The sequence below is a fragment of the Macaca thibetana genome, chromosome 15 (genome assembly GCF_024542745.1).
Source record: "Macaca thibetana thibetana isolate TM-01 chromosome 15, ASM2454274v1, whole genome shotgun sequence".
In the NCBI taxonomy this organism is placed as follows: Eukaryota; Metazoa; Chordata; class Mammalia; order Primates; family Cercopithecidae; genus Macaca; species Macaca thibetana.
Window position 1 is genome coordinate 60,996,701 of NC_065592.1, and position 25,992 is coordinate 61,022,692.

Below are 25,992 nucleotides of genomic sequence, written 5' to 3' on the forward strand. Positions count from 1 at the left end.
ATATGGCCAAAAAATTGATTTCTTTTTATTTTTATTTATTTGTTTATTTGTTTTTGAGATAGAGTCTCACTCTGTCACCTAGACTGGAATGCAGTGGCGTGATCTTGGCTCACTGCCACCTCCACCTCCCAGGTTCAAGCGATTCTCCTGCCTCAGCCTCTTGAGAAGCTGTGATTACAGGCATGCACCACCATGTCTGGCTAATTTTTGTATTTTTAGTAGAGACAGGTTTTGCCATGTTGGCCAGGCTGGTCTCGAACTCCTGACCTCTGATGATCCACCTGCCTCGGCCTCCCAGTGTGCTGGAATTACAGCCGTGAGCCACTGCGCCCTGCCCAAAAAAATTGATTTTGATGGCATTTGAGCACAAACATATCATGAAGAAGGAAAAATACAACGAAGTATCCATAAAATTAGAGCTTCATCTTTGTCCTCTGGAACTTACGCTCAAAAGGGAACTCCTTCTGAAAGGAAGACTCAGAGTTCCCAGAGGTAAAAAGCAGCTGTCACAGATGTGATTACATGGGGGACCAAAGGATGGGGGCAGTCACTGAAGGTGAAGAAGCACTTTCATTTACCAAAGACTTCCCATACAAAATGTATATTGTTATATAAACATCATCTGTGATATGAGAGCATCCAGAGGTGTTTTCTCCCAAATGGAAGGCATTTACACTAAAGACACCTCTGAGTGTTTAATAAGTAGCAGGACCCTCACTTCGTGGGATGAGGTTGAATGACTTGCATTCGGTGATGAGATGGCTTTCTCTGACACTAGGGAACACATTTTCTAGTTGGCTCTTCCATCTGGGATTTGCACTGGCCACAATACTCATGTGTACATGCTGATCACATTGTAAACTCAATCCTCAACTGGCTGTCAGGATCCATTTCTCTCCTGACCTCACATTATCAGATCCACCAAATCTTGCCTCTTTACCTCAGCCATTGAAGGAATTATCTCACCCACAACAAACTGTCCTTCACAGGTTGTCCCCGAGCTCAAATGAGGCTATGTTATACACATGTGTACATACACGTTTGTAAAGAGTCAAGCAGCATTGTTGCTTATACAGTTTACAGGTCTATATCAGACTTGTTTAGTGTGTGTGTGTGTGTGCGTGCGCATGTGTGTGTGTGTTTTCATATATTCATTCATTCGCGAAACATATTACCATTGCAAGCTGACATGAGTGGTAACCCCACTGGGGATGTTCTCCTTTACAGACCCCCACTGCAGACAAGACTCTGGGTGAACATTAGCCAGTGCTTGCCCCAGACTAGTTGACTCCCTGAACACCAGTTTAAATGCTGTTGTTGAACCTGACCTTTAGATATGCAGTTACAGTAACCTATGTGGCTACTTCTCTTTGACCTCCCAGATAGCAGCACTTAAGCCCAAAAAACCAATAGTGAATGTAGCTTTGTTTTTTACTCTAAGGTCCTGAGGCCATAACAACCAGTATTGGCAGGAATGAAATTCCATAGTAAATCAATCTCATTTTAGGAAATTATTTATGATGAAAATTCTCCTCTGCCATTTCTGGAAAAAAACTTTTATCCAGTTATTGATTTTTCTTTTTCATGCAGCACATTTCCATAGGTGATGCGGTAGGTCATGCAAGGTTTCCTATCTGGAATAGGTTATGACTATTTTCTTTTTTTTTTTTTTTTTTTTTTTTTTTTTTTTTTTTTTTTGAGACGGAGTCTCGCTCTGTCGCCCAGGCTGGAGTGCAGTGGCGGGATCTCGGCTCACTGCAAGCTCCGCCTCCCGGGTTCACGCCATTCTCCTGCCTCAGCCTCCCGAGTAGCTGGGACTACAGGCGCCCACCACCTCGCCCGGCTAGTTTTTTGTATTTTTTTAGTAGAGACGGGGTTTCACCGCGTTAGCTAGGATGGTCTCGATCTCCTGACCTTGTGATCCGCCCGTCTCGGCCTCCCAAAGTGCTGGGATTACAGGCTTGAGCCACCGCGCCCGGCCAGGTTATGACTATTTTCCTGAGCTGAGAGATAAACCCCATCTTGTCAATGCTAGTGAGAATTAGACCATGAAGAGCTGATTCTAGGAGCCCAAAGGTGACATAACATAATGTGCCCATTTAGAAAAACCCTGTACCCTGCTTGGGGTGTGCATGGTGACCTCTTCCCATCAGATTCTTGGGAGGAATAGCAGAGTTAGTCATTGAGCAGACACAGTGAGGAGCCAGCCACCTTGGTTTGAACTCCAGTTCTGCCTCTGACTAGCTGTGTGCCCTTGGGCAAGTTATTTAACTTCTCTGTAACTCAGTTTCCTCCTTTGTAAAATAGGAAAGATATTGGTATCTGTCACGGGCTGTTTAGTGTATTCAATGGAATGCTATTTGTAGGGCATGTAGAACAGTGCTTGCCACATCATTAGTTCTCTGTAGGCATTTGCCAAATAAGTTGCTATCAGTTGTTCATTTTTTCTTGCAGCCATCAAAATTTTAGACAGCTTTCAGTGGTTCAGTCATAAGACCTTGAATTATCTTTCCTATATTTTCTTTCCTCAAAAAGAAGCCTATTTATCATGTGCCATATCTTCAGGTCCTGGTATACCTATCTATAAGATATCGTGGGAACCGATTTTCTATTCATCAGCTTCTCATTGAGCAAAAGTTATCCCAAAGCTGTATAATTATAGCCTTTGTATTTACAGAGTTCTGTCCTTTGTACAATGAGAAGGAAATCGTATGGCATGATGCTTAACTCATTTCCTTCCAATAGGCCAGATTTCATTTGGGTTCATAGCTGTTGAGCAGACTTGAAAAAAATTCTACCTGGGGTCCATAGGTGTTCAGCAGACTAAAAAAATTATCTTTCCAATATATTGATAAAAATCTACAAAAGCATTTACTCTATTAATTTTTTAATTCTAGTGAAACACTCTTAGGCCATCCTTTGGGAGTCACTTGGGGGTCAGAAGATAATGGCATGCCCTAGCTCCTCCTGCGTAACCAAATCTCTGGTTTACTGGTAGGCATTTGCTATTTAATCTAAGGTGCATAACTGTTTGGGAAAGGTATCTTAATCTTCCACCCTTTCTTTGCATCCTGGATTTTAAACTGACTTATGTAATCCCACTTATACAGTCTAGTATTTAATAGGAGTAATGGTACATGGATTTATACTTACAACAGATGGAATTTAAAGGATTCTATGAACGTTCTACTTTAAATTTATTCCCGTAAATTATTCATAATTTGGGGTGATTGTTTCTATTGTGGTAAAGAACCAAATATTCAGGAAAATAATATGCCAGACAATACTGTAATGTAGAATATATCATTGTAAGGATCATTTTTACCTTGAATTACTGTCACATCAGTGGCATTAATTTTATGTCTTCCAGTCCTTTTTCCCTTAATTTCATTGCGTTCTCAAATTCTCTTGCCCTCTCATATTTCTCTTATCTCTTGCCTTTTTCCCTTCTTGGATGGCTGGAGTTTAATTTTTTTTTTTTCATTTTACTGGTTTTCCTCTCCTCCCCTTGGATATTTTTCTAATATTGTTGGATGCTTTCATGCACCAGAGGGTAGAAACTCGGCTGTACTGACCCAATAGCTGGATATAAATTAGCACTGATTCTCTCTGCCTAGCAAAAACTGCTGAATCCAGCCAGGCCACAAGATGGGATCCAGGAGTATATCCAAGTTGTTCTCTAGCCAGCATGCAGCATCTATTCTGTGCACCAGTATTTTCCATCTCCATTTTTTAAAGACAGTGCTGCCATTTTGTCCTCTGTGTGCTGAGGACTCTCCTGATGGCTCTTTTGCAGGATGTAAGTCCTCCTACTTTACTGAAGCAATGAAGGGAATTGCAAGAGTCCAGACCACACCTATGAGGCTTCCTCCCCACAGAGACACTATAAGCCAGAATAGTTGAAGCTGTGGAATTAGAACACTAAAATGGAAAGAATCATAAGTGTCAGTACCAAAGGCAACAAGAGTGAGGAAGATTAACAGAGCACTTTAAATAGATATTTAATTCAACTTAGCAGCATTTGTTGAACACATACGGAGTGCCCATTTACTCTGCTGGGTGCTGAAATTAACAAAATGAGTACAATGACTCTTTGCCCTAAAGGGCAGAAAACAAGTAGGTTAAGGTACATTTGATGAGATGAGCACAACAACAAAAGTGTATAGTTGGAACAGACACACAGGAGGAAAGTGACTTAACATTAGGGATGGGGGCATTTAGGAATGCTGCTTGGAGGAGGGAACCTCAAGAGGGTTCTGAAAGACTCAGTAAATTAGGAGACATAGTAAAATTCCAACACAAAATCACAGTATTTGCAAGATTGAGAGGTGTTGTATTTTCACTTTGTGTTTAAAATGATTACCTTGATAACGATGAGAAAGATAGGTGAAAGGTACTGGGGGTAGACAGGTGGTAAGAAGGATGAGGGAAGAAGAGTGCAAATAAGACCATTGCAGTAGTCTAGGCAAAGCCTCAGACTAAGGCCAGGGCAGTGGAAATGAAGCAGAAAAGGTGGAATTGAGGACATTTAGGGGTGGAATTAAACTTTGTGACTGGTTGGATTGTGAGTGTGGCTTACAGAAGCATCAGCATCACTTTAGTGTCCCCCTCTCTCCCCTCGCCCTGTGGACCTTAGTCACATGTAATATAACCAAGCTCCTGTTTCTATGAAAGAAACCAACGGGCCTATCTGTACATAGCACCTCATAAATCCTTTTTTAAAAAAAGTAGAGGAAGATAATGGAATATTTTGCCACTTCTAAGGCTGGGTAATAAATGTGTTTGTAACCCCCAGCCCAGAATTGGTAGGATTTGATGAGAAAGTACCTTTTGCTTGATTTTGTAAATATAATCTTTCAATTTATAGACTTGCAAAAATGTACCCAAGATGATAGATGTCATTAATGAAAATGTTAGTTTCCTAACTCCCCTATCCACCTGCTCCCCCAAAAATTAAGAACATGTTTTAGAAATACTCTATTAGAAGAGCTTAAACAGATTATTTGAAATTAGAAATGAATTCCAGCTGTTGCATGGATGGTTTCAGATATTCTATGTTCCTTGCTATTCAAATCATATTTTTTCACTATCTTTAACAATATTATTTTTCCCTTCAAACTACAGCTGAAAAAGGGACCAGAGAAAATGTTGAATATTCAGCTCGTTGATGCATGTGGAGGCAATAATAGTGACAATAGTGACAACTAATATTTATTGAATATTTACCATGTGCCTGCCAGACACTGGGCTAAGCATTTTATACAGATTAACTTATTTATCTTCCACATCAATCCTATAAGATAAGAACTTTTATTATAACCATATTACAAATAAGGACATTGAAGTTTAGAGTAGCTAAATGATTTACCCTAGACCACACGGGTAACTGATGGAGCTGGGTTCACACCCAGGATTGTTGGACCCCAGGAGCCACTCTTTTAACCACTGGACAATACCACTTTCCTGAACAGCTGAAGTCCCTTTTGAGCTTCCCTTTCAAAAACCAAAACCTAATGATCTTTATGTTATCTCTTTCTCTGAGTTGTAATTCTTTAAATAATACCAATGTAACTGACATCAGGTCTCAATGCACCTGATGTTAGATTATACAAAAGAATATAAATGACATTCACAGACTTCCTTTCGCATGACATCATCGGTCATTATTTTTGTCATTCTCTTTTTACCTGTTTCTTCTCCAATATAAACTTGTGAAAAGGATATTAGAAACAAGGTTCAAATCCTGGGTGGTCACTTGTGACATATTGTCTTAGTCTGAACAACTCATCACTTACTAGATTTTGGCCCAATCATAGAGTGATGGGTTCTATATGTGTGAGCTTGAGCACTTCCAATGTTCCAGGCATAGCACAAAGCTCCTTACAACAACATATTGAGGGAGGTACTAGGATGAGCCCCATTTTACAGATGAGGAAACTAAGGTTTTGAAAGGCTATCTTACTACAAAGTCCCACTGGTAATAAAAAGCAAAGTCTGGATTAGATCCCATATCTATTGACTCCAAAATTTCCACTGTGCTACAAGATCTCCTTGTTCTGCATTATAATGATAAGGTCTCTTGATACCAAAGTTCACTCTGATTTTTGAAGATCAGAAGAGTACTATGTATGGAGCTTCCTGACCAGTTTGAAGGAAAACCAACTGATGCACTAAAGTCATAATAATACCTACAATATAGTTAGTGAATATTATCTGTCAGTTACAGGTTAAGCACCTGTAATTCTCACCACTATTCTAGAATACAACTAGTATTTTTCTCATTTATGTAAGGGTAAGAACTAAGTCTCAAAGACATTAGGTAACTTGTCCATGGCTAACAAGTGGTAGACCCAGTTGTCAAGTCAAGGTCTGTAAGTCTCCAAACTATGCACACACCCCTCATGCTTTATCATCACTTATCTCCTGGACTTTGTGAAAAAGAAAAAAAATATTCTAACAAAGTGTCAGTGTTTACAATTATCTTAAGATTGTTATTGAGATTTTTAATTACACAGTAAAAATGTGTCTGGAGTTGGTTCTTTCCAGTGGGTTCGTGGTCTCTCTGACTTCAAGAATGGAGTCACAGACCTTTCTGGTGAGTGTTACAGCCCTTAAAGATGGCACAGGCCCAAAGAGTGAACAGCAGCAAGATTTATTGTGAAAAGCTAAAGAACAAAGCTTCCACAGCGTGGAAGGGGACCCAAGTGGGTTGCTGCTGCTGGCTGGGTTGGTCAGCTTTTATTCCCTTATTTGTTCCCTCCCATGTTCCGTTTCTGTCCTATCAGAATGCCCTTTATTCAATCCTCCCTGCCATTGGCTACTTTTAGGATCCTATTGATTGGTGCATTTTACAGAGTGCTGATTGGTGCATTTTTACAGAGCACTGATTGGTGCATTTTACAATCCCCTTGCTGGCTACAGAGTGCTGATTGGTGCTTTTTTGCAGAACGCTGATTGGTGCATTTTACAATCCCCTTGCTAGCTACAGAGCACTGATTGGTGTGTTTTACAGTGCTAGCTACAGAGTGCCGATTGGTGCATTTTACAATCTTCTTGCTAGACAGAAAAGTTCTCCAAGTTCCCACTCAACCCAGGAAGTCCAGCTGGCTTCACCTCTCAAAAAGATACCTGTAAAAGGCAGATTGTTTTGGGTTGATTCTCTTGTCTAGGTTGCTTATTGTTTTTCTTTAAAAATCCTTTTCAGAAACCTGTATATTCTATCCTACACTCTCCCCCTCCCCAGCACACCTCAAAAGGACAGCAGCAGAACAGCACATCTAGGTCCTATTTTTCTTGCTTGATCATTCAGAGCATGTAAAATAAGGTGAAATATGGCCTGAATCAGCTCGTCACAGGACAGAAATCGGTAACCACTGATATTGCTAAGCAACACCACAGAGAAGCAAGGCTGAAAATGAGGTGGCAAATTTATAAGAAGTTGCAGAATCTGGGGACTCGCTTGGGCATTTCATTATGAACCATCTGCATGATCCACAGTAATGACCACACATTATTGTTCACTGTTTGAGGATGATAATTCTTACATAATTATATTGGCATCTCCCTCTGTGATGGTAACCTACCTTTCAGAACTTTCACCGTATTTTCCATAATCGAGATCTGTCCCTGTGAGATAATTGGGAATTGTTACATCTAATGGGCAACTTTCATTCCTCCGCAAAGTAAAATTTAAAACAAAACCAAAAAAGTCACTGTTTTGGCTAGTGTGATACAGAGCTAGAGAGGTAGTAATATACATAAGGGAGGAGGTTTGTCTTGGGATCATCACAGCTCAGTGACATGGGCTCCACCACGGTGGCATGAAAGCAAGTGTGATTCTCGTGATGGGCAGCATTTACAATCGGATTACAGGCTCATCTCAAACACCGACCACCGGGTTCTGGAATGTCTTCTCCATCTGTATGGCTTCTTAGAGAAATGTTATAGAGAAGAGGCACCAGGTGGTACCCAGAATGACATTCACAGGTGATGTATGGTTCTTCCAATTCTGGCTGCCTCTTGCTTCACTGATACAGCGAACAGTGCTAGATGATGTTAAATAATAGGCTCTTGAACTCCCTTACTTCTTTCCTCCTATCCCCAAAAAAACTAACCTTGGATTAGCCTCAGTTTGAATCCTAATCCAGTTGTGTTCAGAGTGCCTTGGTTATTCATTATGGGGAGTGTGCTGGTTGCAAGCCATGTTCCTATGCAGGTGAGTGCCTCCTGGGTCCTCTCAGCAAGACTAGACAGTGGCCAAGGCTACTTTCCAGTAGGCATCATGGGCTATTGGACTCCAGCCAGGTGCATGATGAGCTCTGGTGTATGCATGCAAGCTGTTTGTCCTAGTCGCATGTCATTTCTCTTTCTGCACCTCCTGAGTCCCTGCGTCAGGTAGGAGGGCCTGTGGCTCCTGGAGATGCTGCCCTATCCTCCTTAGGATGCTGCTGCTGAGTTCACCATCTCACCATCCTGTTGCTGTTAGTGCTAAAGACCATATTTTAGCAGGCTGGTTTCCATCTCCATTCTTTTCTGACTCTTCCTCAGTAAACTGTAAACATGGTTCTCTTTGTTTGGGCAGATACCATTCCCTTCTGCTGCTTCCTCACTGTGCCTTGAGTTGCCACATCACTTGCTGTTATTCAGCTTTTCACTACTCTTCTTCCTTCTCTTCCACCATCATTAGCCTCATTTTTGTTATGTTCTGCCTAGTTCTTGTCCTTCAGTCTCGTTCATCATCCAAGGAAGCAGCTAAGAAGCGATCTAGACATTGCCACGTTGTCGAGAATGTGTGAGCTTTGTCCGATATGAACAGTTCCGATTCAACTGTGTACAAATAAAATGATAATTAAACAATATGAATGTATTTATTTGTACCTGATTCTGCAAGAGAAGAGGTGAGGAATGATGTCATCTGCCACAAGTAGATGTTTGACAGTTGGGATTGATACGTGAAAATAAGTGTGTGCATACAGAGGTTTGCGTCCACAAAAACAGATCCATAAAGATGCAATGATGTATTGTCACTGTGTAGAATATAGTTTACATCCAACTTTGCAACCACAGAGCCACCCACATTCTGTTTGCTGAGCAAATGGCAGAGAATGCCAGCTGCTTATTCCACTGCTTACCTCAGGGAAGGAAGAGAGGTCACAAAACAATTGTGGCTGTTGTTGGCTGATACGATTTGTTAATCTCCTCCAAGATTACTCACACATGCAAACACATATATGTGAAGCCACTATGAACATATGTTTTATATTTATGTGTTTTATATTTATGAAAGTATTTAGGTCATTTAAGAATTCCAAACTTGTGCAATGTCAAATATATAATACTGTTCTTAAAATACCAAAATATATATATATATACACACACATATATATACACACACATATATACACACATATTTTTTTCACTGATGGAAATCCCCAGAAGCCATGAAAAAAAATTTCTTTTTATTTACACAAAATTCAGTTTCTTTTTGAAGCACCTGCATCTTTTGTAATGTATCCAAGAAAAACCAGAATAGGCAGCTCTTCGTAGAAACATAAACATGTGATTTTTCTCCCCAAGATATAATTTTGTACTGGTGTATTAAAACAATTTTAGATAGAAACCTAGGCACATGAAAAAATATGCAAATGATGTATCATATAAATATGAAATACAGGAATATTTATTTTTGCATTTTAAGCTAGATCCTTCATCTTGCACACAAAACCCATCAATTTTAAGTTGATTCATATGAGGATTCCCAGCAGCTGGCCCAGTTAATGGGCCATGGGAGCATTCTGCAGAATCACAGGAATATCTCTTGAGTCTAATTAATGTCTTGAAGTTTATTGGGAGAGTGATGTTATGACCAGAAATTATATTTTTAACCTGCTCACAAAACTGCTTAAAACAATCTAGAATTTTCAGACAAACAAGGATAAAAGTTGCTATTTTAAAACTGAAGTAAGAAAACAGAAATGGTGTATCCCCACTCCTTCTCTCCCCTCGACTGCAGCTGCCACTCCCACCAGCTCACTCAAAACAGCTCACATTCTGCCAGGGGTCTCCATTACAGGGGAGTCCACTGATGATCCATACACAGAGGAGGAGCTGCTGGTCCTTGCCCTGCCTCCTGCTGTTTACACAGCAGCCGCCAATGCCTTAGTCCTGGAGCTGTGGCTGCCCTGTCACCTATCTGAGCTGGTGGTCTTCCCTGGGAACATGCCTCCTTTTTCCTCCCAGAGCACTCTGTGTTGTCTGTCTAAAATCTAAGAAGAGAAAGGGAAGTTTAGAACGTGGTTTTTCATGTTAGATTTTCCTAGGTAGCCTTCCTTTTTCTCTAGGAAATGGTTCTGTTGGAGAAAAGCTGTGAAATGAACTTCTTGAACTGCTGTTCTGTGGCAAGGAATCACAATGCCTGCAAACTTCCTTGAGCCTGGACGTTGTCCTTGTTCAGTCCCTTTCTCTTGGATTGTCACCTGTATGAAAATTATAGGGTTACCATAGACCTGGGGTGAAGTTATCTTTGCCAAGTACTCTGTGTCATTGGATGTTAAGATAACTGTGCCCTATTCTGTAATGCAGGGCACACTCTACCCCCAGTAGCATAATATATTTAAAGTGATTTCTGAAAATGGGCCGTGAAAGCTGTCTGCCACATGGCCCATGTTTGCACATCTCCATATAGTTACGATTGCAAAATTTGACAGTATAACTCTGAATCTGATTAATTAAAAATGTGTAAAAACAAAGTTCTTGCATTATAGCTCGTTCCTTATCTTTGTGTCTTTTACTGTGATGTTGTAGAACTTGGATCATATGGAAAACTAAAATATTATGACACAATGACTGAAGAAGGTAAGAATGATTTTAGAATTGTATGCATTGGCTTTTTTTCATTTATGGTGTCTGTTGCTTGCCCATTTTCTATTATTTTTTTTTTCCTCTTTGCATGACTTCAGTGACATTGTGCGACTTACTATTCTTTCTGCATTTTTGTCTAGTTTTTGCCATTGTGTTTATTTCGAATTGGAGACGTGCAATACCATGGGTAATCATGTTGTTCCATTCAAGCAATTCAAACCATTATAATTATGTAACACACTCAGAGAAATGGTGTCAGTAATGTAAACACAAATACCCACTGTGCCAGTACCTTTCCCCCACATGCTCACAAAACATATAGAAACATTCATCCAATAATTTTCTAATATGTCCTTTATTTCAGAGAGGGATGTATGTTCTGGTGATTTTCTGATTTATGCAAAGGAATGAAAGATCTGAAGTAACTTCTATACCCAGAACCAGCTAGACACCTGATTCTGATGCAGAGGACTGTAGGCTCATGCCCTAGGTCCCTGCAGTCCCTATTGTATCAGATAAGAGCACTACTCTGAGAGGCTGGGTCCACCATTCCAGCCAGTGGCATTGTCTACATGAGGGTTCCCACTCCATGAGGACAGGCATATCATTTCAACCATTTTCTCTGAGTAGAGATTTATTTAAAGTGTATTTATTAATGAATTCCAGGCACTATCCCAGAACATAGCCTTGTCCCAGGAAGAATCTCATTTCTGATATAGGTTCGCCATGGAACAGCAATGTGAAGATTTTGAATTCTTGTAAAGGGAGCTGTCCTGTTGCCTTAACCCCTATTTCATCCCATACATGCTGTGACTTTTTAATAATATACAATATTTGTAAGTTATGAAAAACATTTAAGGTTTTTGCATGACTCTTACATGGATACTGACAAGAAATTGAAAGGTACCCTCGTAGAAGAATCAGCTCATTTTATTCTTCAGCATGAAAGAGATACTCCCAAATGTGTTGCATATCTTGGTTTCAGCTTCTAATATTTCTAAGCTGCCCTAGCTTGCCAGAGATCTCCTAGTTGCTTTGCATGCAAGAAGTGAAACATCTGACAACCCCGGGTAAGAGGAAGCCCCTTCCCAGCCCCTCTCCACTCTGACTTTTGCACAACACATAGGCCCTTCTCTATTGCTAGCCCTGTGCTTTAAATTAACCACTGTGATTTCTAAAGCAGCAGGCCACTACTAGGATCTCAGACTGGGCCCTACCAACAGCTTAGGGAAATGCAGACCCATGGGCAGCAAGAGGTCCAATGGCAGAACCCTATGTGTAGGAATAAGTACCTGCTACCAAGGGGATAGAAGGAGCTATTTATACCTTTAAGGAAGTCTCCTGTCCCAGCTGTTATTTTATTCTTGGCTTAGGAAGGGGAGTTTGTTAGCATCTGCCTGACCTGTCAAGCCTTTTACTTTCTCTCTTTCCTCCATCCTGTCCATTACCTTCTATCATGAATGTCCTACCTCCTACGTACCTTCTGTTTCCCTGCCATCCCCTTCTCCTTTCCTTCCTATTCTCACATCCATCTGAGCAAATGTTGTCCAAGTGTTCCCTTTCTTTCCTCCCTATGCCAGACAATTCAAGATAAGATGAAGATGCAAAATTCTATTTCCAATCTGATTCTATCACTTGATAACAACTGGGCTTTGGAAGCAGGAAACCCCAGTCAAAATCCTGTCTGAAATGAGAACCATGACTGGTTCTGAGCAAAACTGTCAAATTGTGTTTGGGGGCCCTCTCTGGGTCACCCTTAACATACTTTATCCTTCTCTTGATTTTCCCATCCCCTCACACATATCCCTTTGTGTCCCATTCTTAGTTGAAAATTTATCCCCATTACAGTGATAGATAATAACTGCAAAGGCAGCATTTTAAAGGTGTGTTATATGAAATTCTTGTTTCATATGATGTCACTAGGAATTTTGCAACAAGGGAAAAAAAAAAAGAAAAATCAAACAGGCGAGATTGATTCCATAAATAAGTGGGAGAGCTTCTGAGTTAAGTTAAATAGGGCTCTTTATCATGTGACTTCTCAAGAGTTTTCAATATGCTGCTGTGTACTGCAGCATATAATAAATTGTAAAGAGGGATGGAGTAGACAGTATTTCCCAGACTTTCTGATATGGAGCTTCTTGTGGAACCTTTGTGGAAATGCTGGTTAAAGTTAATCCTTCACCTAGAACAGGAACCTCTGAAAGATTTTTAAATCTTCTAAATATATAGCAATCCCTTTCAAGTACTAGAAAAAGAATATTTTGGAATAGCAGCTCTCCATCTAGCCACCTAAAGTCACATCCTTTGACAGCTACCTCAATGACAAGCCAAGTCTGGCTTAAACCTAATTCTGGTACTCTATCTAAAAGTCTCAAAGCCAGCTCAGTAACCTCAGATCTGGTAGAAGCCAGGCATGGCCTCTTCAAACTCTCAAGGACCTCTCCCCTCCCACTGGAACATAAGAATAACATATGTGATTTATGTCACTTTCATGTTGTACAATTTAAGGAAGTAGAATAAAGACAAAGATGTTTCGGGCAGTAACTGTGGCCTAGCTAGCCTTTGAGAAATACCCCCTCCATTTAAGCATTTGCACAATTTTAGAATTGTGACTAGCTTTTGAGCAGGGCTTTGTTGTGATTGCCCATGTGACAAGTCCTTATTTATAACTGTTTCCAGGGAATTCTCTGGATGTTGTGTGAGGTCAGTGACTTACAGCGAAGCCTGGGTCGTTTTTTTTATTGTTGTTGTTTTCCCTAAGTGGACCAAATGGAAAGATGCATTATATATGCCACCCTGTATCCAAAAAAGAAAGATGATTTCTTTTTTTTTCTTTTTTTTTTTTTTTTTGAGACGGAGTCTCGCTCTGTCGCCCAGGCTGGAGTGCAGTGGCGCGATCTCGGCTCACTGCAAGCTCCGCCTCCCGGGTTCACGCCATTCTCCTGCCTCAGCCTCCCGAGTGGCTGGGACTACAGGCGCCCACAACCGCGCCCGGCTAATTTTTTGTATTTTTAGTAGAGACGGGGTTTCACCGTGGTCTCGATCTCCTGACCTTGTGATCCGCCCGCCTCGGCCTCCCAAAGTGCTGGGATTACAGGCGTGAGCCACCGCGCCCGGCCAAGATGATTTCTAAATACAGAGAATTTTGCTACATATATTCAACTTATTATTTTTAAGCACCTATTGTGTACAAATTATTCTGCTAGGTGCTTTGGGGCAGGCGATTTTAAAAATAGTTAAAATTAATCCATGATTTAAGATTTCTACTGTGGTAAACGTTTGGATTTGTAACTAAAAGGGAATATTTTTCATCATTTTAAAGGTCTATTTCACTTATGTAATAGCACATTAGGAACTATCTAATATACTATTTGCTATATTTAACCGTATTAATAAAGACTTTGGATTAAAAAATAACACACGCAATCACTGAGACACCAGGAAGAAAGTGGTAAGTACCATAGGTGTTCAGAAGATGACAGACGACAGGGGAGGAAAGTTTGCTTTCCATGGAAGTTGGGTGGGCTAGGTGTGGGAGGAGATTTTGTGGAGAAGGTAATCTTTGAACTGGGCCCTAAAGAATTAGTAAATATGAGGTAAATCAGGAAAGGAGGATGACCTACTAGGCTAAGAAAGGGGTGAAGGGATGGGCACACACCAGCGTTCACTGGGTGCCTCCCACTTGCTGGGGGCAGTGCTGTGGGCTTATATATATTCCATATCATCTTTCCTCATAATGATCACAAAAGGTAGATTTTATTGAAGAGGAGAAAAACAAGGCTCAAAGAGTTATTTTATTAGATGAGGAAACTAAGACTCAGAGAAGCAAACTAGTTTGTTCTGGGACTCAGAGGTGGTAAGTGGTGATGCAGACCCTGATCTCAGCACTGTGTCCCGCCAAAGCCCCGCCCTTTGGGCTTCACTGTAGCTTGTACAAGATGGGGAGTGGAACAGGGGCAGATGGAATTGGCTACAGCCTAGGGAGTGGGAAGAAAGCCTTGATGGAGACCATAGACTAAGAATGGGGGCATCATGATGGGACAACAATGAGCTATTGAAGAAAACATTTCTCCCTACATGAGCACTTTGCCTTGAAAAGGTTATTTTAAACCTGAAAAGGTATTATAATACGTTTACTCTCACACGCAAGACAAAATCATGATGTTTGAAAACTTTCTCCTTGTCCTCCGAGCCCTTTCCCCTCCCCTCTCTCCCTCAGCACTAAGGCACTCTAGAACCTCACTGGAGCAGCTCCCAGGGCCACACCCAACCCCCTTGCCCACCCCAAACCAATCCGAATTTTATCCACTTATTTATGTATTCTTTCATCAATACCCAGTATGTACCAGTGCTGGATTGGGGGCAGAGCGGAGGAGATTAAAAACAGTTCTCCTAAAGAACTCATGACCTTGTGGGAGACACAGGCATGAGATGAGGAGACCCTAGGTGCTGGAAGAGCCCAGTGGAAGGCATCTTTCTTAGCCTTGGGAAATGCGGGCAGGCAGAATTCATAAAGCCCACAGCACTGCGCCTGGCAGGCGATGTCTCCACTGCCATGTTCATGTGTCCCAAGATGACAACCTGTCCTACCTGCCACCTGTACTAATACATTCACATAGTAATAACTGAGCACCTCTGAATGAGAGACATTTTGCTAGGAATGATAAATTAGTGAGCTTTACTCCTCCCAGGGACTTTGCCTCTGTAACAAGATGTTTCTGGGGACAAAAAATGTCTTTTGGTAACTTCAGCTCTCCCTACACAGGCAGCAGTCACCTTATCTTCTCATACAGTGATACTGCATATTTTTGGAAGGGCAATCTCCAGCTTTTAAAGTTAATAATGCATAGCTTGTTTCTCATCTGCAGATACCCAAATTTCATACCATTCTCATTCTGGAAAATTCTCAATAAATTGAACTTGGCTTTTTTCCTAAAATTACTCTGAATAATAATATAGAATGCTAGTTCAAAATTAGGCAAGTTTGTGTGATGGGACAGATGGATTAAAAGGAGAAAAGACCTTTCCACCAATGACAGTATATAGAATTAGTAAGTTTTGCTCTACAAAGGTAAATGTTTCACAGAGACATGTAGGTAGGTAGGTGGGTGGGTAGGTAGGTACGTAGGTAGACAGATATCCCAACTAATATCTTGCAATGAAGCAATATGTGGGGAAAGTTGTCTCCACTGTATTGTCCTAAACTGTCTGCCATTTAACCAAAGACATTTCCAGAAAAATAATTTCACCACTATTTAAAAAGTCAATCCTTGTTCATTTGTATAAGGGAGAAAACGGTAGAAAAGTTGTGATATCAAGGGAAAAAATTATAACAACCTTTTCCGTAATTAAATTAAGCCTACTGTTTCATGGCAACCAGCTGCCCCTTTACCAAGCTGAAAAACTAATAATGTCTTATGTGAATCATGGGGTCCTAAATTAGGCATGTGGCTGTTTTGAAAACCCCCATTATTTCAAAGAAACAAAAGTGTCTTAAGGTCACATCATCCAGCCAATCATTTGATGTTCTTAGTTGCACTGAAATAGTCTAATTCTTTTCAAAGAAAAATTAAGTTTTGGAATACCATTCAGCAATGTTTTTCATTGCCCAGGATATATCCACTAAATAATGTTATTTTAAAATAAGTCCTTCTTGTTATCTGTGACCTTCATAGGACATTTTAATCCTTGCATGAATGGATGAGACTGTGTCATACACACTGATATATCAGGCAAAATAGCTTTAGCTATATGTAGCAGAAAATCCAAATTAACAGTGACTTAAATAAGATGAAAGTTTATTTTTCTCTCAAGTGTAAGAATTCCAGTAGCAGACAATACATGGCAGCTCTAGCAGCTTCACAATGATTCAAGACCCAGGCTCCTTCCATCCTTCCGCTCCACCACGCTAGTGTATGATTTGTAACCTCAAGGGCACCTCATGGTCCAAGATAGCGGCTCTGGAGGTCCAGCCATCACATCTGTATTCCTGGAAGGAGGAAAGGTCAAAGTGATTTTCTCTAGGTATTTTGTCTTCTTTTTAAGGCACTTTCCCTGAAGACCCTCTCAGTAAAATTTGCTCAAAACTCAGTCATATGACTACCTAGTTTCAAGGCAATTTGGAAATGTAGTTTGTTAAACTGGGTGAATTGCTGTCTCCAATAATTTAGGCATTATGTCATAAGGAAATGAAAATGGAATAGATATTGGATAGGCAACTTGCAGCCTCTCCTCAACAGGGAAATCTCACTTTCATGTAACTGTGTGTTGGTGGAGAAGACTGAGAATAGAGCAAGCTATAGGAGGGAGCTTGAGTGCTCATGTTAAATTTAAGTTGTCTATGAGACATCTAAATGGAGATGTTGAGAAAGTGGTGGGTGTAGGAGTATGGAGCATGAGATAGAGGTCAGGCAGAGCTGTAGATGTAAATATGGGAGTCATAAAATGTACGTGTTATTTAAAGCTACAGAACTGGACTATAATACCTAGCTAATTGATAAGAGAAGGCCAAGAATTGAGCCCTGGGAACTCCAAAGTCTAGAGTCTGGGAAGAAAGGGGAGGCCCAGCAAGGGACACTGAGGTGGGAAGAAAACCAGGATAGAATGGTGTCTCTGGAGCTGAGTGAAGATCATGTTAAAAGAGGGCAGTGAAAAGGTGAGAGCATCAATGAATTGACCAGTAAGATCAAAGAACCATTGTAGTAGAAAGAGAAAAAAGAGTGATGGACAGAAAGTGGGATGCTTCAAACCGGGGTTTTTTTGACTTAATATCAAATCAGGATTTTGGAAGTGGTGCAGTTATTGCTAGTGATGAGGTGTAGGCTTGCCACAGGAGTGAGTGAATGAGGACGAAGGGAGCTGGGAGTGAGTAGGTGAAGGCACTAAGATAAGGAGCCAGGTGTTGCAGGGCTCACCTAAAAAAAGTCATCACAGATGGGGTTGTGGGGGGACAGAAGTAAGGACAGAGAGGAAAATAATGAGCTAGGTTCTACAATCTTCAGGAATGAATGGAGGGAAACCAAGAAGTCAGCTTGGGTAGAAGGGGTTATTGGTTTGTGCTCCCAAGGAGGGAGGAAAAGTGGGCTAGAAGTAATAAGAAAGGGCAGGAGGGAGAGCAGGGTGTTTGGAGGAGCAGGCAGCTGCCACTTTTCAGGGGCTACAGGAGAAAAGGGGCCTTCAGGAAATAGTCAAGTTTCAGTAGGAACAAGAAGACAAAGAGAATTTTCAGAAAAAAACGGTGAAGGATCTAGGAGATTTACTGGTGGCAAGAGTGGGAGATTGAGTCAGGTCAGGGACAGTCAGGGCTGTCTGGATATGAGGGTCTGGATGTCGATAAATCACCTGGAAGCTCTGCTAAAGTGAACGAGGATGCAGCATGTAGTTAGGAAACAACTTGAAAATGTTTTAGAAGTTGTTACTACAGCCTCTTTCTTGAAATCGGTCCCATGGGCAGTTTGCCATGGTAAAGTAGGGTCTGTCTTTCCAGGAGAAGGGAGCTTTGGGGACCCTCTTAAGTCTAGCTGATTGGGAAAGCACATCAGCCTTCCTCAATTTGGAGAAAGGGAGTTCAGCCCAGCATAGGAAGACCTCTCCTATAGGCGTAACCAAAGATGGAATGGCCTGCCTCGGAAGAGAGTGAGTCCCTTTGTCTAGAGAAGCCAGGGAAGCCTCCACCCAAAAAGTGTTCAGATACTGGATACTTTGATGCCCCTTCTTTTGCCATGCTCAAGATTCTGTCTCTATCAAGTGTAATGATAGACATTGATCCTCAGTGTACTTAAACCCTACGAAAACTTGATCTTGCATTTTGAGTAAGCTGCCACCAAGACTGTGGTAGATAGGTTCCTGGGTCACAGCATCTGAAATAAAAGGCTTGTATATTATTTGATCTAGTTCATATCCAAAGTCTTTATTAATATGGTTAAATATAGCAAATAGTACATTCGATAGTTCCTAATGTGCTATTACATAAGTGATAAGTGACACTTATTACATAAGTGAAATAGACCTTTAAAATGATGAAAAATATTCTCTTTTAGTTACAAATCCAAACGTTTACCACAGTAGAAATCTTAAATCATGGATTAATTTTAACTATTTTTTGTTATAAACCATTACATGCACACATAAGTTGAAAAAAAAACAAACACTACATAAAGAAAGACAGTAAGAGTGAGTCTCCTTCCTACCCCAGATTCCGTTCATTCCCTAGAGATGACCATTTTTATCAGTTTCTTTTCTAACCTGGCTTTTGTTATTAATTGTATCTTGGAGATCTTTCCACATCAGCACATTTAGACTTTCTTCATTCATTTTAACAACTACTTAGTATTTCACTGCATGGCTGTTCCATGGTTGGTTCAATCAGTATGCTGTTGATGAACATTTAGGATATTTTCATTTCCTGTTGATTTATTTAGTTTTTACAACAATGCTACATGAGTATCCTCTTTGGCCATTGAGCAAATTCTACTGAGTAGAAGACATATACATATAAAATAAATTTCTGAAGATAGAAATGCCAGATCAAAGAGTATATACATTTCAAAATTTGAAAGATATTTGTCAAATTGCCCTCCAAAAGAATTGCACCAGTTTATGCTCACACTAATAATGAATGAGAGAGCCTCAGAGAGCAAATTTTTTTTTTTTTTTTTTTTTTTTAGACAGAGTCTCACTCTGTTGCCCAGGCTGGAGTGCAGTAATGCGATCTCGGCTTACTGCCACCTCCGCCTCCCATGTTGCAGCAATTCTCCTGCCTCAGCCTCCCAGGTAGCTGGGATTACAGGCAGGCACCACCATGATCGGCTAACTTTTGTATTTTTAGTAGAGACGGGGTTTCACCGTGTTGACCAGGCTGGTCTTGAATCCCTGACCTCAAGTGATCTGCCTGCCCCAGCCTCCCAATGTGCTAGGATTACAGGCGTGAGCCACCACGCGGGGCCTCAAACAGCAAATTTAAATAAGTCCTTTGAAGAGAGACTCAAATTGACTTCATTACAAAGCACATAAGCCTTTGTAATACAACTACCTTCTAATTTACTTGTTTTAGAAACCTGAGTTTTTGCCAAAGTTGGGTTAAATACAGGGTGCAGTTATGGTAGAAGTATTTGACCTTTCTAAATTAAATGACAAGGCCGATTTCCTACACAGAATATCCAATTTCCACTGCAGTGCGTGCCCTTCATACCTCAAGATCATTGCTATCCCTATAAAAAGTCTGAGGAGCAAGCTGCAAGTTGACTTTCTACCTTGCAATTACCAAAGCAGGGAGCCCCTACTGTGCACAGACACCATTTCCGATATCGTGCTATCTTTCATTCATCCCAAGTTTATGGCTTAACTCATGCAGTTCAAACTTTCATAACCAGAGGATTTTTCTGGGCACTTGAATAGATGTCTCTGTAAGGCTGGGCCTTATCAGAAAAAAAAAAACTGTATTGTACCAGTACTAGCCACATTACTGCTTCAGAGATGTATTCTTATAAACATCTCCCTGGGGCTGGATCTTAGGAAGACAGCAGGCTAGTCTGTGTGCATAACCAGACTAACCAGCTAGCAACCAGCATCAGGTCTGTTAGAAAGACCAAACCAGCTATGTGGATAAAGCCACAGTCTTCCTGAAAACCAGGACCAAGGAATTCTTCTACTTAGAATACATCCAGCTTTTCAAACTTCATTGCATCTTATTTTCATGATCTAAACTGTCAGCAGTAAAAGCAGAAGGATTGGACTTGGCAAAGAAAGGCAGATTTTGCCACATTGCATATGTAGAAGGTGTTAAATGGCAGCAGAAGGCAAATTGTGGATGCTTCTTTTTGTGTGTTACTGACATCTCTAGAGATGAAGATTTAAGTTGTCTTCATCAGTCAAACTTGAATACTGTTATTATAAATTAATATGATCCCACCCAACTCATGAAGCTCTTTTAAAAAAAAAAAAAAAAAAGATGGGGATTTGTTATACTTGGAGGCTGGCATGTTCAATTAGGTATGGTAAGTTTCTCTTTTGATTAGATCTGAAGTGAACCAAATCATCTCATTTTAGTCATGGGCCTCTAAGCCTTTAGTTAAGGACTCTCAGCATGTGCCAGCGCTTCTGCTGCTAACCCAAGTTTCAAATGAGATTTACAGGTACCAGATTACAATGTAAAGTTGAGGACTAAAATAAAAATAGAAACTAAGAACTCAGATTAAGTGAAAATTCATAGACATGAAACCTAGGGGACAATACATGCTATAAGTTCACAAAATAGGGGCAACTACTGAATACATATTAGCCAAATATAGAATCTTCCACTTTACAATAAAATAAATGATTGGGTAATATATAGGTTCCTCAAAAGAACTATTTTGTTTGATTCTGTTTTTTTATATATAGGTCATCATAATCTTTCAACACATATTTCTTGAGCACCTACTATTTTCCAGATACAGTAAATCAGATCAAAACTCTCCCCAAATGAATAATGTCACAACCCACTTGCAGAGAGACATACCCAAAATATGGGCTTTGACAAAATAACTCTGAAGCGAATTTTTATGCCCATTAGGAGGTAGTTGGGTTAAATGCTGGCAGGTCTTAGGATATGAGGCCTGCCTTTTTAGTAAAGTGATTCTTCATTCGTTTATCTCTTAGACATCCAGAGTTACAGGGATGGGAACAAAAGGAGACATTTAAAGCTTGTGTCTAGCAGTCTCTACCTGGCTCAGAACTCCAAATCTGAGAATCAGGCAAACCTCTGAGAATTTCTTTGTGTAAGCCATTTGTGTCTGTATATATGAGATTAAAATGTTCAAAAGATTAAGTTCCTAAAACAATGAAGCAGGTGACCTGAAATGATAAAGAACATCAGCTCTCAAGCACTGTCAGAATCAGCCACCATCAGTAAGCTGGCCCTTTTCCTGAAACATCATATTCTGCAGTCTGATACCTGCTGGGAGTTTTTTGGTTTGTAAAATGCCAATTACATTTGAACTCAATTAGATTATCTTTTTTTTAAAAAAAAAAAAAAGGAGGGGGTATTAAAATAAACATAATTATAGACACTATTAGTCTTTGGAAACTTACCCACAGCGTTAATCAAGCAGAAAGTCTGGCAAGTTTCCCGCAATGTGTTTCTAGGCTCTTCTTCTTTCCGTACCCCTAAAAAGGAAGATAAGCTCAGAATATCATTTCATATAGCAAAAAATCTGAGCACTTTCTCACACCTACACCCACTAATGTCATCTTCTTTGTTGTTTGTGTTAATGTTGCTATATTCACAAACACTTGTGAGGACCAGCCTAGGCAGTGAGCGTTGAGGGCACAAATGGAGAACAGCATCCTTATCCTTGAGAGCCCCACAGGCTAATTGGGGAGGATGTCAGTAAAACACTTTTGAGGCTCTATGACAAATGCCATGATAGGATAGGTATCAGGTGCTATGACTGGGGAGAGGGACTCAGGGAAGGCTTCCAAAAGGATGAGATGCCTAAAGCAGAGTCTTGAAAAGGAATAAGAAAAATTCCTTAAGTCTCTTAATAAGAAATAAGACAAATAAGAAGAGTGGACAATTCCAAGTCTTGTGAAGGGTAATTCAGGAGGATGCAGGAGATGCAATTGAAAACTAGGAGACCAATTACAAAAGCACGTTCATATTTCTAATGATAAGGTGACCCTGCTAGGAAAGATGGTGGAACAAATTCACGTTTGGGCTGATCCATCCTTTATGGGTGGCACAAAGATCATTCTTATAGAACATTATTAAAGAAAACCTGAATGGGCACACATGGGTAACCATATGAAAAGACAGCACTGGATTTGTCATTTACCCATTGCATCTGGATGGCTTTCAAATGAAGCAAATATTCAAATGGAACTGGAGCACAAAGCTGCTAGAAAAATATATTGGTTACTACTATTACAATTAACGCCCAGAAGTCATAAATAGATAAAGACAGCTATAACTACAGAGATAAATATAGATATAGAATGCATGATTCAGTACACATGCGTATCTTTCTTAGCTTTGCCCACTAAGAAAGTCTAGGAGCAACAACATCTTAGTAGCCATAAGCACACATAGTTCTCAGATCTTGGTTTCTAAATACCATTTTCCAATAAAAGGAGTCAGTGCTTCTGGAGAAGTGATTATTTCCAAGCGCTGAACCAGGAAACATACAAAATGATATTGAAACCTCTTGTAATGCCAGAAAATAAAGAAATGCTTTGAAAAGGATGAACCTTGTTGACTGAACACAGAAGCCAATCTGAAAAATATCCCAGTGGTCAAGTTTGAAACAATTTAATTAACTGAATAAATAATGGGCCCATAGAATAAAAGAAATATGCACACATTTATACTATGTAAATAACTGAATACATAAATAAGAGAGACAAGACAGGTGTTACTTTAAGAATTCCAATTAATGAGTATAGAGAAAATGAGGAAAAAAGTCTTTTTTTATGCTAAGCAGACATAAATGGGGAGAAAAAGGTCTTAATAAGGAAATTCAGCTGCCCCATTTCATTGTATAATGGGTTTAGTCACCACTTGAGATATAATTATGTATATATTCTCATTAATTACAGAACTACTCCTATGATTGTGTCTGTAAATCTAATATAATTAAATGTTGTTAATCATCTCTATTATGTGGTTCATTAAAAAATATTTACTAAAGACACTTTACAAAATACTTTATTACAAGGGTAATTTAATTTTTACCAATATCAGTGTAGCCCTGAAATAAGTGGTTTGCATCATGCTTCACAAAAATTAGAAAAAATAATTTAGAGGTTGTACTTCAAAAACAGATTTGGGAATAAATAAAATTCTATATTCTTGGTAGTTTTGTTTAAGATGAAATTATTATTTTTAAAAAATAAAAATTTCTTTAAAATTTTGCTTCTAAGAATAAAAATTAAGCCTGCCTCTATTAGGTAAATTAACTGTTCCAGTAAGACAGTTAGTAGAATAAAAGGGGATTCATTTTCTCTAGTTGCTAGGTGGCATCTTGTGTGGAGGAACTTTCACTATTATTCTCTGGGCCTCCATACCCTCCTAAGAAGGCCTCTACCATCAGAGCACAAATCCGAAGTCTCTTCCTCACTTCAGGCTATGGACTCTACAAGGGTATGAGCCAGATGTATCTTATTCACCAGACACAGCCCAGTACATAGCACAGGTGTTTTTGTTTTTGTTTTTTTACTCTTTGCAGTGTGTTAGTTTGTGACTTGCACTAACTTGAAAGGAAGCTTGACTTCCCAGAGGAGCTGATCATAGTGAGAGCTTCACTGCAAGACAGTGGAGGCCTGTGATGGGTCAGGCGTGATTCTAGGACACTTGTCGAGGGATAATAAAGATGGCAGAGAGAAGATCCCTTTCCCAGAGAAGACTGCTGTCTGCTGGGGAAAGCGGGCACGTGGGCAGCAAGTGGAAATAAGGACTGTACCATGTACAGTTAAAGTGCCATGAGAATGATGGGTTTCCACTTGGAAAAGAGGGGTGTGTGCAGAGAAACCTTCAGGTTAGATGTTGAGTTAGGCCTTGATGAATGAGGGGCAGCTAATTAAAAAAATGAGGAACCAAGGCCCAGCTTTCCCTGCTCTGATCTTTATGGTGTTCACCTAACCTCCCGTCCTATGGAAAGGGGGCTCCTTTGCACATGCACCTTGTTGACCCTGGAGATGTGCAGAGAAGGACAACTGATGTGTCTCCCCTGCCTTCCACCACTGGAGTACAAACACCTGGTACATCCCATTTTTCTCCTACTTACCTCTAGAAAGTTCCTGGGGTCCCATAGGTAGACATTCAGTTCCACTGGGGCCATGGGCTTGGAGGTCCTAAAGACATTTATTCTGGGTCATTGGCTGACAGGAAGCACATTACAGAGTCATAACCTCATCTACTTGCCTAGAAACCATGAACACAAGGATTTGTTGAACACAGTCTGATGCTAGAGATATACCAATGAACAAAGCCAGTGAAAAGCCTTGCCCTTTTGAAGGTCGTCTGCTGCCAGTGGAAAGCACCAAATAATCTATAGTCATAATAATATAGTATATTAGTTGGTGATAACTACTTTAGAGAAAATAAACTTGGGATAAGAAATGCTGGAGAGAGAAGCTATAGATTTAAACAGGCTGCTCAGACAAGCCTTAATGAGGTGACATTCAAACAAGCTCTGTGGACCTCTGGGGGAAGAATACTCCAGGTAGAGGGGCCACACAATGCCATGGCACAGAGGTGAGATGGTGTACAGCGCTTTCAAGAAACAGGAAAGAGACCAGCATGGCTGGAGCAGTGAGAGAGGAGAGGGGTAGCGCACAAGGTCAGGGCAGCCAGGGTGAGCTTCACTGGACACAATACGTAAGACTTTGGCTTTCACTTTGACCTGGGGACGCACTGCAGGATTTTGCAGAGAAGTAAGAGCCACATTCTGTTTTACTGATCACTAAAGATGCTGGGATGAGACTGGCCAGAGGAAGGAGAGGGAAGGGTAGAAGGGGGAGACTCAGACCAGCAGAATTATTCCTGTGTGACTTGGTGCTGGTTGGGTGGGCGTGCGGAGAAGGGAGTGGGAAAGGGGTGGAAGGAAGAAGTGGTCAGATTCTGAAAACTTTTAAAAATAGAGACACCAGATTTGCTGGTAGATGGCATGTGGGGTGTGAGAGAAACAGGGGAGCCCAGGATAACTTCACGGTGCCACATCAGTTCTGTTGCAAGTCTTCTAAGAGTGATGATGGCCTATCTGCCTAACTTAAGTCTCTGCTTCCAGAAAAAAAAAGGAAAGGAATAAATGGGAGGAAAGTTCAGATGCACTTTTGCTTTTTAAGCTACCTGCCAAGCCATAAACTTCAAAGAAAGAGACAAGAAAGGCAGAACCAAAAACACAAAAATAGAGTTTAAAAGGCTGTTTTCCAGTTTTTCCTCTTGTGTGATTTTTCCCTTTCTTCTCCTAAGCCATGGTCTGTTCACCGAGGTGTGTGTAGCCACTCTCTTTGCATCTTTTTCTCTCTTTTGTCCCATCGTTGTTTCTGTGTTGCAGATGCTTAGAATGTTCTGTAGCAGCTGGAAGCTAATCCCATCTCCACCCCAAAGGGTTCCATTTGTAACCCTGCCTATTATAGGCTTGGTGGGAAAGATGG

The 25,992-nt window shown here is 40.4% G+C and overlaps 1 protein-coding gene across 3 annotated transcripts in view; it reads left to right on the forward strand.

The window, feature by feature from the left end:
* SLC24A2 (solute carrier family 24 member 2) overlaps positions 1–25,992 on the forward strand; it is a 276,863-nt gene that overhangs the window by 181,376 nt on the left and 69,495 nt on the right. For 2 of the 3 annotated variants that reach the window (XM_050761328.1, XM_050761329.1), the window contains exon 5: positions 10,804–10,854. The exons of the other annotated variant lie outside the window; for it this stretch is intronic. In XM_050761328.1, the coding sequence (XP_050617285.1) occupies positions 10,804–10,854 (51 nt within the window). The remainder of the gene's footprint in view (positions 1–10,803; positions 10,855–25,992) is intronic. 3 annotated transcript variants of the gene reach the window in all.